The 17,914-nt window shown below is 42.8% G+C and overlaps 1 protein-coding gene across 2 annotated transcripts in view; it reads left to right on the plus strand.

The window, feature by feature from the left end:
* tle5 (TLE family member 5, transcriptional modulator) overlaps positions 1-17,914 on the plus strand; it is a 55,240-nt gene that overhangs the window by 23,300 nt on the left and 14,026 nt on the right. For both annotated transcript variants that reach the window (XM_084920992.1, XM_084920991.1), the window contains exons 2-4: positions 1,008-1,096; positions 7,736-7,799; positions 17,468-17,512. In XM_084920992.1, the coding sequence (XP_084777118.1) occupies positions 1,008-1,096; positions 7,736-7,799; positions 17,468-17,512 (198 nt within the window). The remainder of the gene's footprint in view (positions 1-1,007; positions 1,097-7,735; positions 7,800-17,467; positions 17,513-17,914) is intronic.

Raw genomic sequence — 17,914 nt, forward strand, 5'->3', positions numbered from 1 at the left:
ATCCCCAACCGGTCATGGAAGATGGCTGCCACTCCTTTAGCCTGGTTCTGCTGGAGGTTTCTTCCTGTTAAAAGGGAGCTTTTCCTTTCCCATGTCGCCAAACTGCTTGCTCATAGGGGTTCATATGATTTCTGGAGTTTTCTCTTTTGTCTTATTGTAGGGTCTTTACCTTACAATATAAAGTGCCTTGAAGCAGCTGTTGTTGGGATTTCCAAACACTGCAAGTACTGTTACAGTGTGGCAGAGAGACACATAACATCAGCATTGGAATTTAAATTCCCCATAATGATACTTTTATAAAGTATCTTCATAAAAGTATCATTAGTTATACAAGAAGCAGGCCTAAATGTTTACTCACTGTCACTCAACGTGAATGCTGGAATAACAAAAAGGAATGTTAAGATAATCATTACCCACTTTGTATTACCATTGTACCTCATGCATCATCAATCAATAGGATGTTATGGCTCACAGCATGCGCTGTTTTTCATCACGGCCCTGGATAATAACTCACAAGGTTGCTTCAGCACTGTAAAGAAGTAGTGTGTGCCAAACCAAGGACAGACTGAGTCTGGGTTATGTCTATTGAAGGTTAAGTAGGGGTGTGTTTTAATCTATTTATGGCTAATTATATCTCTGTGTGGGTCAGGTTTGTGTGCGGGTGTGTAAGAGAACAGTTCGTTTGCAGGGGTTTAAAAAGCTGGCAGGAACATTAAGTTTAGATGTTTCTGTTTTTGAGCATGCACACAGTTTCGGGGGTTTTCATTTGGCCCGTCGCACTTGGAAACATGCTTGGCAACCAATTTCTTCGTAATGCTTTGCTCGTTGGACTGTGGCAAATTGAAAACTGTTTGATTTCATGTTCGTGTTTTTAATTATTTCTCCCACGTTGGTCTCTCGCGTCTCTTGCCTTCACTCCTCACCTATCCTGCTTTTTTTTTTCTTTCCTCTTTCAACATGCTTCTCAGTAGCTCTTCTCTAACGTTTTTCTCTCTCTGTTTTTGCAGGCCTCATCACAGCAGCTGAAATTCACGACCTCTGATTCCTGTGACAGGATCAAGGATGAGTTCCAGTTTCTTCAAGCACAATACCACAGGTGAAAACACTGCTGCATGCAAACAAAATTGAAAAGCTGTACATATGACAGCCTATTAAGTGCAGCTCTTTTTAATAAGGAATATACCCCCAGGCTGTACATGTGTATTTTCAGGATTTCTGTTTATTGAACATACTGTGTTTGTGTACCAGTAGCCGGTATGTTAAACATATAAACTGAGCTGCGTTGTGGCAACAAAAACCTACCATTTCTTGGTCAGGAATGGCTTTTAATGCGGATGTATGTCCTTTTTTCTTTTTTTTAAACACTTTGTTTTACATCATGTAATCACTAACAGTAACACTTGGAAACTGCCTGACTCTACAGTTAGCTAAAACTCAGGGACAGCGAAGTAGTTTATATTTGTGAGCATATTCAGAGAACATTTACTGTCTTAATATTAAATAATTCAGATAACAATAGTGATAATTAATTTTATAGGAATTGCAAAGAAGTAGCAAACAGAGGGTTTGCTGATGGTTCACGTCCTCTTAATTAAATTTAATCGAATACAAAGAATTAACAAAATATGATAACAGTGCCAGGGTTAAGTCTGTATTTTCACTTTAAAAAACAACAAATGGTATCATTGTTTGCAGGATACCTTCAAGAATTTAAATAAAAATCATTAGACTTTTAAGATGAATGTTTGCAGCCAAGCACAGTGTGAACTTGAAGAGAACCCTTCTGTGGTAAGAAAAAAATGGAGATGTGTGCCTTTGTTTCAGTAGTATCTCAGCTCTATTGCCATACTGCACACTAAGGAAGCCTTTATTGACTCATACCTAAATCAATCTCGTTTACCCTCGGCTATTGATCTTCCTTTACTGCTTAAATACCGCTACAGCTCCAGAAGTCTGAGGTGCTTCCAAATTCCGACCTTCACTGATCTGTTTGATAGCTGTTGTAAAGAGGAGGGATGCCACGGGGTCTGCATCAAGAAATCCACTCTTTGTGCGAGTGGAGTCTTTGAAGCCTGTCTTCCTTCCTGAGGAGGTTGGTTTGTTCCTCTGTACCTGTACTCACAGAACCTTCCAGAGGCTTGCCTCAGCCGGTTACAGACACAGGCAAAGGCAGATGAAAGAGTAACACATTGTGTGTAAAATCCTTGCTCTGGTCTGATCGCTTTTGTTTGTAGGGGATTCTAAAGCTGCAGTAATGCCCTGTGCGTCTTTTTCCTCGACTTTGGTTTTTGTAATTCCCACAACAGTGAGCAGCACCATTTAACCCCCTTCAGAGAGTCACGGCGCAGTTGAAAGAATGCCTTTTTTGTCTGAGCATACAGAACATGCATACAGTTCCTATTGACTCAGGAGGGGAGCTAGGATTGGGTGGGGGGCTTGGGAGCCATAGACGAGGCTTTGTAGTATTCTGCTGAGCTGCGTGTGTCTGTTGCTGAAGACTTTAAAAGGCAAATGTACCGCAGGCGTTCCCCCGGGTATAGTACCGAGCATTGTAGCTGTCGCTGTCTTCTTCTTCCCACCCGACAGCCCACCCTCCTTCCCTCGTCTCTTCTCCCCTCCCCTCGTTCACATGCATAAATAGATCAGGGAATACATAAATCAAAATAAAGATGACAGCAGGAGCGATTTAGAGGCGGAAGAATCGGCAATAAAACTCCATCAAAGTGTCGTTTGAGAACAGTGGCGCAGGCCCGGGGGCTGCTGAGCACCAATCAGAGGAGGCACGGAGCCAATCCCAGGTAGGCTGGCAGTGGGGATGCCTGTTGTCATGACAACCCACCATACAGCCTACGCATGTACACAGGGATGGCGCTAAGGGTTTTATGTAAGTGGGAAGGGGAACATTTTGGGCGAGTGGAGGCTGCTCGTACGAAAACAGGATTAAAGATTAAAATCACCAGCCCAAAGAAAAAAAACCCTCACACATGTCAGTGTTATCAGGTTGGACATCTGTTGCTTACCAAGGTGTGAGCAGTCATAACCAGATATCCTTAACTTGGACCAGCCAACAAGTGCACATCTTTATTTTGCTTGGTTGCATTTTGGCTGCAACTGTCCTCAATTTCTTCGTATCGATAAAAAGAGTTGGATGGTTGATACGATAAATGTTGAGTGTTATTGCTGCAGAGTGGATTTTCTTTTAAAGCGGGTCACTGTTTACTTGTTTTATACATGTGTGGATTCTTGAGAAACATTGTCATGCACAAAGATGACATCCTTGTTTTCAGCAGCAAGAACCAATCATTATATGAGTTTAAATATTATGGCAAATAAATAATAAAAATAAAGGGCATTAAAAATGTTACTGATATGAAGACCTCAAAGCTGATATGGGAGGCTGGTTGGATTTTTTAAAAAAAAGGAAACCTCAGGCATGACAAATGTCAAACTAAAGGTAATAAATGGAAGAACGAAGAAGTAGCCAAAAGGAGAAGCTAAAACTTCAGAACAACACAGAGACGTGGAGAAAGACAAAGGCAGTAACCCAGACAGGAAAACAGCCAAGCAACTCAGATGAACTGACAAGTAAAGGAGGAAGAGACCATCTATAAATACACAGAGAAGACTAATTGGGAAAGAAGACTCAGGTGAATCTAATGAGGGCAGAGCAGACGAGGGGAAAATGCTAACACAGTAAGGCAAACCAGCACACAAGACACACAAGGTGACTTATTAACAAAAAAGCAGGAAGTAACAGGGTTACAGAGTTGTTAACAGAGTTCAGAGTGACAGAAAATACACATATAAAGGAAGGGAGACAGAAAAGGAAACACAGGAGACAGAGCGGGGGGGGGGAAGGTAAACTGTTTGGCTGTTAGCGTTTACATTAGGAACAGCTGCTGTGAGAGCACCATGAGAGCTGAGATAAGACAGAAGAGGATGTTTCTATCTACTTACAAACACAGATATCCCATCATCAGTTACAATAGTGCGAAAAAAAAAAAAATGTTCATTCCAGAACGTAAACTTTAATATATTCTTTTTTTTTTATGTTTTAGTTTTGATGTTTATGTTCTTATAGCTCATGAAAATGAGAAATCCAGTAAAGTAAATTATGTTAATTAAATAATGTTCAATTCCCTTAAAGTAATTTCCTTATACACTCAGTACTTGGGGGTCCTTTACTGCAAATTATTGCATTAATGCGGCTTGGCGTGGAGGTGGTCAGCTTGTGGCACTGCCAAACTTTTATAGAAGCTTTGATAGTAGCCTTCAGCTCATCTGTATTCTTGGATCAATTGTTTCTAGTTTTCCTCTTGACAATGGATTTTCAATGTGCTTGAGGTCAGCGGACATGGCTAGCCAATCACAAACCTCTGCAAAATAATGTTTGCTGACCATTAATAATATGTTCAGCAAATGTTTTGGCATGGATGCAGTTGCTAAGGTCTGCTGAAAAAGAAAAGCAGCATCTTCATAACGTTTGCTAACACATGGAAGGATAAAGTGCTTTGAAATCTCCTAGTAGATGGCTATATTGACTTTGGACTTGATAAAAACACAGTGAGCCAATCACCAGCAGATGACATGGCATCTTAAATTTTCACAGACTGTGGAAACATCACACTGAACATCAAAAACCATCCTTACTTTCTGTGCCTCTGCACTCTTTTTCTATATTTAGGACCTTGGTTTCCAATGAAATGATACATTTACTTTGAAACACTGAGTATCTGTCCAGTTCCTTTTCTCCTTAGCCCAGATAAGAACTTGCGACATTGCATCTGGTTCAGGAGTGGCTTGATATTAGAAATGTTCTAGTTGTAGTTCCTTTCCTGAACATTTCTGTGGGTGGTGGCTGATGATGCAATGACACCCGCCTCAGGTACTCCTTGTGAAACTCTCACAAGTTCTTGAATCAACTTTCCTCGACAGTCCACTCAAGGTTGCAGCCGTCCTTGTTTCTTTTTCTGCTATGCTTTTCCGTTCTAGTCAGCTCTCCATTAACATGCTTAAATCCACTTTTCAGTAATGACCTTCTGTGGCTGTGGGATTCACGATTGTCATCTGGATAAGAGTCAAGTCAGCAGTTTTTTTCCGCAAATGTGGTTGTGTTTAATGAACTAGACTGAAGGGGCCTCTTCCAGTGCTGCTTTTATCTGAACAATGTCTTTGTTTTTCTTCACCCTGGCCTTTTGTAAATTGTACCTACTGGTAGGATGTTTTTTTTTTTTTTTTTTTTGGTGCACGTTTTTTCTTCTGTCTGCCAATGGTACCTTGGATGGATCAGCATTGGTCTTCTTTGCCTTTCCTTAACACCTCTGTCTTCTGCTGCCTGAGGCACTCTCACTGCTTAGCAGCAATCCTTGCAGTTCACTCTAGGAGGGCATCTTACTATTCATGACTGCTCCACACGTCCTGTATAGTGGTATAGACATGAATCTTTGTTCCCTCTTCTGTTTTTTTTTTCTGGAAGATCCTTGGAGTCCTGGACTTTGGGTGAATTCCATAGAATTTACTTTTTTTCCAGCTATAAACAAATTATAAACTATTCCAACCATTGAGAAAGCTTCTCAGCACCTGTTTTATCCACTGAGTTTGTGGCTTTCCTTGTCTTGTCATCAAGCCTTATTTGTTTAGTCTTTTTACAGTTGTATAGTCATGAAATTCAATCTGAGGACTCTGGAGACTGAGATGTAGCTCTTGGATGATGAGTTAATAAATTTATTTTGATTAGCAGCACCTGGCTGCTACTTAACCTCCTACTTCCTATTGAAGCAGTAAGGAGTTCACAGGCCTGCATAGTACTGTTTAAAACTTGCTTTTTCTATTGCCAAAAGTATTCACTTTTCTGCTTTCACACATATGAACTTCAGTGACATCCCGTTTTTAATCCATAGGATTTAATATGATGTCAGCCCACCCTTTGGAACTATAACAGCTTCTGCTGTTCTGGGAAGGCTTTCCACAAGGTTTAGAATTGCGTTTATGGGAATTTTCTTTTCTTTTCTTTCTTTTTTTTTTTTTTTTAACCGTTTCCAGTAACGCATTTGTGAGGTCAGACACTGATGTTGGGCGAGAAGGCCTGGCTCACAGTCTCTGCTCTAAATCATCCAAATCAGGTTTCGGTCAGTACTCTGTGAAGATCAGTCAAGTTCTTCCAAGCCAAACTCGCTCAACCATGTCTTCATGGATCTTGCCTTGTGCGCTGGTGTGCAGCCACGTTGGAACAATAAAGGGGCATCCCCAAACTGTTCCCACAAAGTTGGAAGCATGAAATTGTCCAAAATGTCTTGGGATGCTGAAGCATTAAGAGTTCCTTTTACTAATTAAAGTGTTGAGCCCACCTCCTGAAATACAACCCCTTCCATAATTCCCTCAGCTGCTGTGGAAAGCCGTTCCATGGAGCTCCCTGCGAACTGTTCTTGAGCTAATCTGAAGGCCGCGTAAAGTTTAGAGGTCTGTAGCGATTGACTCTCCAGAAAGTTGGCGATCCCTGTGCACTGTGCTGTGCCCAGCATCTGCTGACCCCGCTCTGTAACTTTACATGGACCTTCCACTTCATGTCTGAGTTGCTGTCATTCCCAGTCGCATTCACTTTGTTATAATACCACTAACGGCTGATTGTAGAATATTTAGTACCATGGAAATTTCTTGACTGGATTTGTTATACAGGTGGCATCCTATCACAATACCAGGCTGGAATACTTTTTCATTATATTGTGGTTTATGTATTTAAAGTCAGGGCAAGGGTGGAGGCTCTAGCTGCAGTCTACACTGCAGTAGTTACAGTAAGTATAGAAAAAGCAGCACAATTCTGTGTGTATGAGTAAGCTTACATTATTGCCTGTGTGTAACACGGTGTTCAGTCTGCCAGTTAAGACTAACAGCGGCAAAGACTGAGCCATCGCTCGCTATAATCGAGCTGTCATTCCTGCAGACAGCTGCAAAGAACAACCCTGCATAAATATACACACACCATCAAACAGGTTACAGACTTATCCTAAATCTGAACCTATCTAGCATGTGTGTCTGCATATTTTGATGAGTCTTACCCACGCTTCACATCGGATGATTCCGCCTGTGACTGACACGCTATAAAAGGCTGCTTCAATCAAAATCACAGAGGGGCTCTTTTTTTTCCACCTCTGTCGTTTTTATTTGACAATCAGGCTGACTTGTTGATGCATCCTCCTTTGTCCTGTCGCCTCGCGTGACATCAACGCTGACATGATTACAGCTAATGGCTGTCGCAGGGAAAGGGTCGCAGAGAACGCGTCAACACTATATTTAGACTTTTTGCTTCGCTGCCTCTTCTTTGGTTTAGTGAGCAGACATTTTGGCTCGGCTCGTCTCTGGAGTTCAGAGGGAGTTTGACCTCCTCCTGTCAATCGACACATGTCAGGTGTGGCGAACACGCTGCCACTGACTAATAAAGGCGAGGATGATGATGATGATGATGATGATGGTGCTAATGATGGTGATGCAGTTGGCAGCGATGATATAGATGAAAATGGTGGCGGGGGATGATGAGAACGGAGGTGGTGCTGCTGCTGATGATGATGGTGGCGGTTGAAGCAATGATGAAAGTGATGACAGTGCCGCCGGTGAAAGTGGAGGTAATGATGATGAAGGGGGGTAGAAGTCACCTGGTGTCAGCACTTTTAGAAGGAAGACTGCCGAGCTGAATAACAAGGTCTGACTCTGTCCTCCTCTCCCCTCCCTCTCTCTCCAGTTTGAAGCTCGAGTGTGACAAGTTGGCCAGTGAGAAGTCAGAGATGCAGCGCCATTATATCATGGTGAGTTAAGCTGTGTGTGCTGCGCGTCAGAGCTGACGGTTGACACAAAATGCCATCTTTTCACTGTTTTTAACTAATATAGACTTTGGTTGTTGTGCAACTTCTTTGTGTTATATTCATATATATACTTTTTGTGTTTTCACTCTACCTCCTCCATACCCTTCACCATCTTCCCTTTTGCACAGCAATCCATTTTCATAGGTTTTCTTAAAATTGCTTGCAGTTTTAGCAAAGAAGTGACGCTGTCGTTGTGCTTCTCTTGAAAAATGTTTCCTTTGTTTGGGAATCTGACAGTTACATTATTAATTTTCCAAACTCATCTAAACAGTCTAACAACTCCCTCAATTAGATTCTTCTTCGAAGAAAATGGACGGCATCAGTTGTTTCAGCAAATGCCCTGAAAAAGCATGCCTTAATGATCAAGCGACATGTCCCTTTAGTGTTTGCTGGAACAAAGACTGTTGTCTGTCAGCGAACAAAGAAGGAAGTTGGGTGATGTTATTACAGAGCCACGAAGCCTGCAGCAGGAGGAGATTGGACTAAATGAGCAAACAAAACTTTTGCCGTGCTAATGGATTGTAAAATGTAATTTTTTCCAGCCGTGATTTGCACAATTTTGGCACAGACAGATAATGCCATCCTTCAAATTAGGATATCATATCTGGAAAAAACATTTTCTTTTAGTTCAGTTTGAAGGACATGTTGGTGAAACCCTAAAGTACGCAGTGCAATCAAATCCAGTTGCTGACTGGTGTTGATTGTAGCCCTGTTAGACTTGAAATCTCAACACTTAACATGATTGAAATGATGGTATCATGTTCCCTAAAAACAAAACCTGAACTGAAATAAACCAGAATTTTTCATGCTTTGTTCCTTTTTGCTTCTGTAGTTAATGTATGTGTTACTCGCCTCTCCCAGCCCCCTTCATTTCCTCTTTTTTCCCCCATCTCTCTGTCTCTGTCCACACATTCACATCCACACACAAACATGCACACACAGATGTGGTTGCCTGCTCTCTGCTCCACCTCGGGGCTAATCTCATTGTTGCTGGCCGTAGCTGTGTAGCCGTCTGATGTTTTGCCTCTAATTGATCCTCTGACTGGCTTTAATCTCATCTCATCTGCGCTGCCGCACTGCTCTCTCCACCATCAGCAGGGCAGCAGACACATACAAACACACAATTCCTCTGTGTATCTTTCAGGCAGACATGTGTACACACAGTTTCTCACACACACACACACACACACACACACACACACACACACACACACACACACACACACACACACACACACACTCGGGCATTGTCGTCCTTGTGCACATAAGCACACACCCACTGAAACAAGAGCACAGTTGTGTAAAACAGATTTAATGAAAAACCGATGCCACGAATTTCAGAAATAAATGGAAACTCTTACTAAAGTGTGTTGCAGAACCCAGCAAATTCTGATTTGTGTGTTTTTTCTTTGTGTAATTGCAGTGATTTATCCAGATTATAGGTAATAGTTGATTAAAGCATTTAAATGTTTTGAAGAAACGCAGCTGCAAAAATTAATAAGGGACATGATGACTTTTATAGTCAGAAAAATTTTCTACAGACTGTTTAGTAGCCTGCAGGCTGATATTATCAGCACAAAGTTTTCATTAGGGTTTGGTATTTTTCTGATCAGCTTGTGAGGCACTACAAAGTGCTATACAACTTTCAGCTGCTCTGTTTTTTGGCAACGTTAACCAAAGCATCTCTTTTTTTCTTTTTAAGAGTGCTCCTTTGCCTCCAGTTCACTCAGTGACTCTGTGATGCATGTGCTAAATCAATTTAAAGGACACTTTAAAAGACAGAAACCAGACAAGGCTGCATACATGCAATGGGTAATTCAAAGGCTGATGGCAAAGCAAAGCTCAGTTTGAGTGTTCTGTGTAGTTTTTATCCCCTTAAATTTTGTGGTCCTGCTTTTAAATGACTAAGGGACAGATCATTATCTCTCAGGACCACTTCAAAGTCCTATATTGTACCAACTTTTAACAAGATAATGTAAGTCTTTAATGTCCCAGCATTGTGTCTATTTCTAAACAGATGGTTGTTCCTGCTTTTACTGAAGTTACTGAACCTTTCTTGCTTAACAAGAGTCAATTTTGGTACAAGTTAGCAGCTTGGTGCTACATTACATTAAATAGCCAGGCTTGAAAACCCCTAAAACTCTAGTTTAAGATAATGGGTATCACAGCAGTGGTTATCAGCTTCCATTGTTAAGCTAGACTTTCTTTATCAGATTCTGTCTGCAAGCCCATAAAAGGTACATAAAATGCATATAATAGTAACAGAGTGTATATTTTGACTCTTCTGCACAAAATTGATTAACTGAGTGCTTCTTACATTTGTTAAGAAGACCAGATCATATGTTTCTTATATGTTGAATATAAGCACAAGGGAACACTGGTGCTACAAGAAAGGAAAGCTAGCAGAAAGCTTAGCTTTCTGTCTTTCATTATTTCTAATGTGATAGCTGCACTTTGGACATCTTAAATCTTAAAACAGAAACACACTGATTCAGGATACTCGAGTGGGTTGGTCTTTACTGCAGTTTCAATGATATATCAGTGCAGGAGCTCAGAGATTCCCAGATTACACATCAAGAGATGTCAGACCTTCTGAAGCAAACTTTGCTTCCCATTTCCACATCTTCTACTTCTTCTGACTGGATGCATCTATCGTTCAGAACAATACTGCAGGAAGGAAAGGTTCACTCTGGATGGTTTGCAACCACATGAACTCCCTATCTTACATGTGGCCAATCAAGAATCAACAGGAAACTTAACATTCCTGCCTTTGGATTGTGTGAAGATGCCAACAAGTTACTAGATTTGGTAATAGGTGGTGCTTTTCCTCATTTTGATGTTACAAGAGGGGAATGATCTTTTCTCTATTTGGTAGGTAGGGCTGTGCGATATGACCAAAATCTCATATCCCGATATAAGAATTCTATCGTCCTCATAACGATATAAATCACAAAAATGTAACATTTTCTGTAAATTCTGTGAATCTCGGGCAGCTCAACTTGCGTGAAGTGTTTCCAGGTGCGCGTCATGTAGCTGGAGTCGAGTGTTTTAACCGATGCATGAAACGATACATTTTTAGACATAAGTTGTAAAGGCCGCCGTTTTCTTTGTGAGTATTTATTACACCTGTTCTAACGTTTGACTCTAAGGTTTATTTTTTAGCACCTGGCGGCTCTTTTTTACTCCTCATCCGTAAATAATCTGCTCTTTCACGTGGTTCAGTTTATTTTGAAAAGTCTCAACAGGATCTTGAGCTTTATTGTGAAAGGTTTATGTGGAACATAAACAAGCGGACACGCGATGGTGTTACCGTCGTTGTTGCTAACGACAACGCATAAAAACAGGCGCTTGTCCGTCCATAGTGTGGTTATATAAAATATAAGAGAAAGAGAGAACTTAAATTAATATAGCCACTACAGTGACCATCAAAACAATGAAAAAATATTGCTGTAAACAGTTTATTTTGCGACACCACGAAACTAACGATAGCGTAAAATGAAACATAGACATTTTTATATGGTCATCCGATATATATCGTTATATCGAACAGCCCTATTGGTAGGTGTAATTATTTTGCAAAAGCTATGGAAGCATTGATTTTGCAAAATAAGCCCCATTTAAAACTTTGCAGTGATGTGATGTGATACTATGTAAAAACTGGGATAAGACTTTCCAGGGAAACATTGGAAAAATAGAACAAATAGTTGAGTAAGATCCCTGGCTTCTATCTCACACCTCTGCAAGGCATGAAGCGGGTGTGAATGTCGGCTTTAGAACATTACAGATAGTGTGTGTGTGTGTGTGTGTGTGTGTGTGTGTGTGTGTGTCACCTACTATCAAATGTCAGGAAGGATGCGGGTGAAAGGGGTTTCTAACGCTATCTGACCATCAGACATGCAATTCAGACAGAGCGTAAATCCTGCTTAACTGCACATGCCTAACTTTAGTGAGGAGGAGAATATGAGGCAGCTTTTTCTTCAGCCTGCATCTTATAGCTATCGTGATGGAAAACAGTGAGACAGGAAATGCGCAGCTGAATGAAACATGGACACTTTTAAGAGAAAATGCCAGACAAGTAGCACTTTGCAGTGTTTCCAGAGTCTGCTGAGGAGTTCTGATTCTTCGTTACAAGGTCTTTCATTTTTTATTTGAAACTCAAGCTTCATATATAAAATGTGAGGGGCATAAAAGTGCAATCTGCTTGAATCTGAACAGTTTAAAACCATATATAACAGTGAACGCACCAGTTGTTTTATAAACATGTAATTGGGTCTGGGAAATAAAACAACATTAAAAAAAAAAAAAAAAGGCAACCAGCAAATAAATAAATAGTTTACGTCCAACCCTGTTACAGATTTAAAAGAAGAAATAAAATGTTGTCTAGAGATCTGTGACAGTTTTAAAAAAAGCCACAGTATTGAGGCTAGCGGGTAGACCAACTTATCTGCAATCCCAGCTGATCATCTCACACATTCAATTCTACCTCAGCTCCTTCTTTGCTGCATCTAAATTAATCAATATTATATGTGTTCTCTCTATAGATTAAATCGGATCTGTGCCATTTTCCTGCACTTCACTCAGGCAGCAGCCTCATTTCCAGAAGTGAGAACATGGATCACTTTCGCCAGCTGTGCTTTAGACTGGCAGCCACGTTTAATTTCAGTTCAGTTTAATTTAATTTAGAGAGGGCAAAATCAGAAGTCGCCTCAAGGTGTTTCATATTGTAAGGCAAAGATCCTACAGCAATAGAGAGAAAACCCCAACAATCAGCTGACACTTGGCGACAGTGGGAAGGAAAAACTCCCTTTTAATGGAAGATACCTCTGGCGAGCTCAGGCAGGGACAGCCGCCTTTAAATACAAAGTGGTGTGCAACGCATATTTATAAGAGTTGTGTTTAGAAGAAATAAGCCATCATAGGAAATGTGATGAAAGCTGAAGGCTCCCATTCTACTTATAAGTACCCTCAGAACCACAAGTAAACCAGCAGACTGAGACTGAAGTGCTATATTGGGGTGATATGGCACTATGAGGTCTTTAAGATAAGATGGGGACTGATTATCCAAAATGTGAGAAGAAGAATTTAAAATTTGATTTTGGATTTAACAATGAAGAAAATCCAATATGGGAGAAATATGCTCCTTCTTCCTAGTCCCTGCCAGTACTCTCGCTTCAGTATTTTAAATGAACCGGAGGTTTCTTAAGGAGGTTTTAGGACAACCTGATAATAATGAATTACAATAGTCCAGCCAATAAACTCTAAACTAGTTTTTCACATCACTCTTACACAGGATTGTTCTGCACAAATGCAAGAAAGCAGTTAAGCTAACATGGATGTCTTTGAGAGGAAGCACATACAGGGTTTGCACGCAAACTTCACACAGGATCGTCTTACTCTGAGGTGACAGTGCTAACCGCTGCACCATCGATACATGTGAGATAGGAGAGCAGATGATGCCCTGACCTGATTCTGCCAAAAGTTTCGGAGTTTTTATGTGAAAACGGCTTTAGTGAGGAGTGGGACTACCACGTGCTGCCAGAACAGCTTTGGAGTGTCTTGGCATTTATTTCGCAAGCCTCTGGATCTCTACTGGAGGGAAGTAATCATGCTTTTCCAAGAGAATCACATTTTCTTAATTATTTAAAGCATTCTTTACCTTTTTAACTCTTTCCCCCATGACTGCTTTAGATCAAAATGACTGGTTGTGCATCAAAAGTTAGTGAGAGTGATCTCTGCCTGTATAGCTTACTGGAGCAACCCTTGGAAAAAAGTGTAACCCATTCTAATAGTCATCCAACCACACACACACACACACACACACACACACACACACACACACACACACACACACACACACACACACACACACACACAGAGAGGGATGGATGGGAGAGAGAGAGAGGGGGATGGATGGACGGATGGGAGAGAGAGAGAGAGAGAGGGGGGACGGATGGGGGAGAGAGAGAGAGAGAGGGGGGACGGATGGGGGAGAGAGAGAGAGAGGGGGGACGGATGGGAGAGAGAGAGAGAGAGGGGGGACGGATGAGAGAGAGAGAGAGGGGGGGATGGATGGATGGGGGAGAGAGAGAGAGGGGGGGAGGGATGGATGGGGAGAGAGAGAGAGGGGGGATGGATGGATGGGGGAGAGAGAGAGAGGGGGGGATGGATGGATGGGGAGAGAGAGAGAGGGGGGAATGGATGGATGGGGAGAGAGAGAGAGGGGGGGATGGATGGATGGGAGAGAGAGAGAGAGGGGGATGGATGGGGAGAGAGAGAGAGGGGGATGGATGGGAGAGAGAGAGAGAGGGGGATGGATGGGGAGAGAGAGAGAGGGGGATGGATGGGAGAGAGAGAGAGGGGATGGATGGATGGATGGGAGAGAGAGAGGGGGATGGATGGATGGATGGGAGAGAGAGAGAGAGAGAGGGGGATGGATGGGAGAGAGAGAGAGAGGGGGGGATGGATGGGAGAGAGAGAGGGGGATGGATGGATGGATGGGAGAGAGAGAGAGAGGGGGATGGATGGGAGAGAGAGAGAGAGGGGGGATGGATGGGAGAGAGAGAGAGAGGGGGATGGATGGGAGAGAGAGAGAGAGGGGGATGGATGGGAGAGAGAGAGAGAGGGGGATGGATGGGAGAGAGAGAGAGAGGGGGATGGATGGATGGATGGGAGAGAGAGAGAGAGAGAGGGGGATGGATGGGAGAGAGAGAGAGAGAGGGGGATGGATGGGAGAGAGAGAGAGAGAGGGGGATGGATGGGAGAGAGAGAGAGAGAGGGGGATGGATGGGGGAGAGAGAGAGAGGGGGATGGATGGGAGAGAGAGAGAGGGGGATGGATGGGAGAGAGAGAGAGAGGGGGATGGATGGATGGATGGGAGAGAGAGAGAGAGAGAGGGGGATGGATGGGAGAGAGAGAGAGAGGGGGGGATGGATGGGAGAGAGAGAGGGGGATGGATGGATGGATGGGAGAGAGAGAGGGGGATGGATGGGAGAGAGAGAGAGAGGGGGATGGATGGGAGAGAGAGAGAGAGGGGGATGGATGGGAGAGAGAGAGAGAGGGGGATGGATGGGAGAGAGAGAGAGAGGGGGATGGATGGATGGATGGGAGAGAGAGAGAGAGAGAGAGAGGGGGGATGGATGGGAGAGAGAGAGAGGGAGAGGGGGATGGATGGGAGAGAGAGAGAGAGAGAGGGGGATGGATGGGAGAGAGAGAGAGAGAGAGAGAGAGAGAGAGAGAGAGAGAGGGGGATGGATGGGAGAGAGAGAGAGAGGGAGGGGGATGGATGGGAGAGAGAGAGAGAGAGAGGGGGATGGATGGGAGAGAGAGAGAGAGAGAGGGGGATGGATGGGAGAGAGAGAGAGAGAGAGGGGGATGGATGGGAGAGAGAGAGAGGGGGGGGGATGGATGGGAGAGAGAGAGAGAGAGAGGGATGGATGGGAGAGAGAGAGAGAGAGAGAGGTGGATGGATGGGGGAGAGAGAGAGAGGGGGATGGATGGATGGATGGGAGAGAGAGAGAGAGGGGGGGATGGATGGATGGATGGGAGAGAGAGAGAGGGGGGGATGGATGGATGGATGGGAGAGAGAGAGAGAGGGGGGGATGGATGGATGGATGAGAGAGAGAGAGAGAGAGAGAGAGAGATATAGATATTGAGGTGTCAAAAACTCGTCATTAAGAGTACAGGAGATGTCGTTTTTATGGGGAAAGAGTTGATGAAGAATTGGCATCACTTGCCAAGACACCACTCCCATCAGTATGGAAAATTTTCATTATAGGATAAAGGTGATGCCTCAGAAGGGATTTGTATTGATTTGCAGTTGCTCTTTCCTCCAAGGGGACACCTGCCCCAAAATAATTACTGGATCTCCTCGTTTGTAGAGGTCAAGTGTTGAGATATTTCCTTCACTTTATCACCCCTCTGTAGATCCGCTGTATTGGATTAACTGAGATAAATTGCACGTTTGTTACCATTTGCTTACCATTTGTCTTTTTTAATATGTGCACAGCCCTTATTGGATACATGCTGATGTAATTGTGCAGCCATCTTCAGATTCAGCTGAAATAAAACCTGTAAAATTGAATTGTGAATGCAGTATTGCCAAAACAGCCTCCTTCGCCCACTCTGACTCGAACACACACACAGTCAGCCACGCACACACATACGCGCACTCTTAATCGCACTTCCACTCCATCAGTGGCAGGCCGAGTCTTGTATCCCCACTCCGGCCTCCCCACTCCTCCTCTAATAGCATATCAGGTTGCCCCACTCCCCCAGCCAGCGGCAGCACCTCCATTTCCCCAGCGCTGTAATTACTTTAGGGAGCTTCCGCGTGGGCACAAGCAGCTACGGAGCTATGTTTTAGTGCGCGTGCATGTGCGTGCGTGCACGTGCATTCACTTACGAGAGAGAGCCAGAGTGAAATTGAACACAAACAACTCTGTGTGTGCGTGCATACGTGCGTGTGTGTTTGTGTGTGAGTGACAACAAGCGAGAGACAAAAATGTGTGTGTGAGTGAGAGATCTGTGTGTTGTTTGTTTTCCAGTGACAGAGCCAGTCCCCCTGCAGACAGAGTGGGTGATTAACAGGGTTGACGCCTAGAAGGTGGCCCTCTCATTAACACTGAACACACACACACACACACAGACACACAACAGAAGCAGTTTCTCTTCTGTCTCTCCTTTTCTCTCACAGTGTCTCTTCCTCTTTGTGTCTTCTCTTTGCATGTGTACGTGAACATGTCTGAAGTGTAGAAGTAAAGGGACTGTTACCGATCACATCGACTTGTCTGGATAATTAATAATTCTAAATAATAAATGAGGCAACGTCTCTTGTTCCACGTGCGCACACATGTGGATCCTGCTGCTGTGTGATGATTGCAGAGATTAATGAAACTCATCCTGCACACAAACAGCTGTAAGCGACAAACAGAACTTCAGTACGCCCTTTAAATTAAGCAACTGTTTATATTCTCTGGCAGTTCATACATGCAAATTTCATTTGTATGAGGGAGCTGGCGTGTACATGAGAAGGAGGATAAAATGACAAACTGGCAGATTAATTATGCAAATCAGTTGATCGGTTTATTTTTATGTGCCGTCATAGCTTCGGTTTCAGCAGCTCATCATTTTACATCAAATAACATCGAACAAAGAACATTGGAGGTTGTTATTAAGCTGTTTACTTAAAAACAAAGGCAAAAATGAAAAGGCAAATAAAGTCTTCCGCAGTGTTTCAAGATTACTGTGCCCCTGTGAATTCTTGTTCTTATTAATCTGCAGTGTAATGATGCCTTTCGGGAATCATCTCTTGGATTTAAGAAGGCCCGTATAATGTTTTTTCTGATCATATTAGCATTCGTTGCTTTTGGTGGAAAAAAGCAACGAAGCAAACTGAAGATGCTTCGAGTGTTCCAGCTGAGAAACAGAATTTTTGTGTGATTTCCGATTGTGGTGCAATCAAAATGCACATTAGCTTCAAACGTGATTTGTCACATGCAGTCAGTTGAGCATGATAAATTGTTAGCATGGAGCTCCTGCACAGACAATTTTCTGGCAACAGTTTGGTGCCTGTGTTTTTATAGCTTTTTCTTCTTCTTCTCCTCTTTGTGTAGTACTATGAGATGTCCTACGGGCTCAACATTGAGATGCACAAACAGGTAAGTCTGTATTTAGTCTCCTTAAAGTTCGCTCTTTTATTCCCATCACATAGGATGTAAAACTGTTGTATGATCATAAACAGAAGATTGCTTTTGTGCAGAAAATTGAAACACAGGAGGATGCCTTTTCTGCTTGCAGGATGTGATGGATTCAAACTGAGGGGCATGCATGTTTATCAAGTTTCTATTGTACCTCCTGTGTGTGTTATGTTGCTTAAGGCTTCCTTTCTAACATGCTTCTATAAACTGAGGTGTCTCCATCGTCATGTAACTACTGCCGAGGGTTATGCGTCTAATTTTTTGTTATTGCTTTTACCAATGTTTAGAATTTTTCTTCCTGTCAGTTAGCTTTGACATGTGGATTTAAATACTACAGGAAAAAATCCAAAGAAGCCAAATCTG

This window comes from Perissodus microlepis, chromosome 23 (assembly GCF_051167445.1).
Source record: "Perissodus microlepis isolate ML-2025 ecotype Zambia chromosome 23, ASM5116744v1, whole genome shotgun sequence".
NCBI classification, from domain to species: domain Eukaryota; kingdom Metazoa; phylum Chordata; class Actinopteri; order Cichliformes; family Cichlidae; genus Perissodus; species Perissodus microlepis.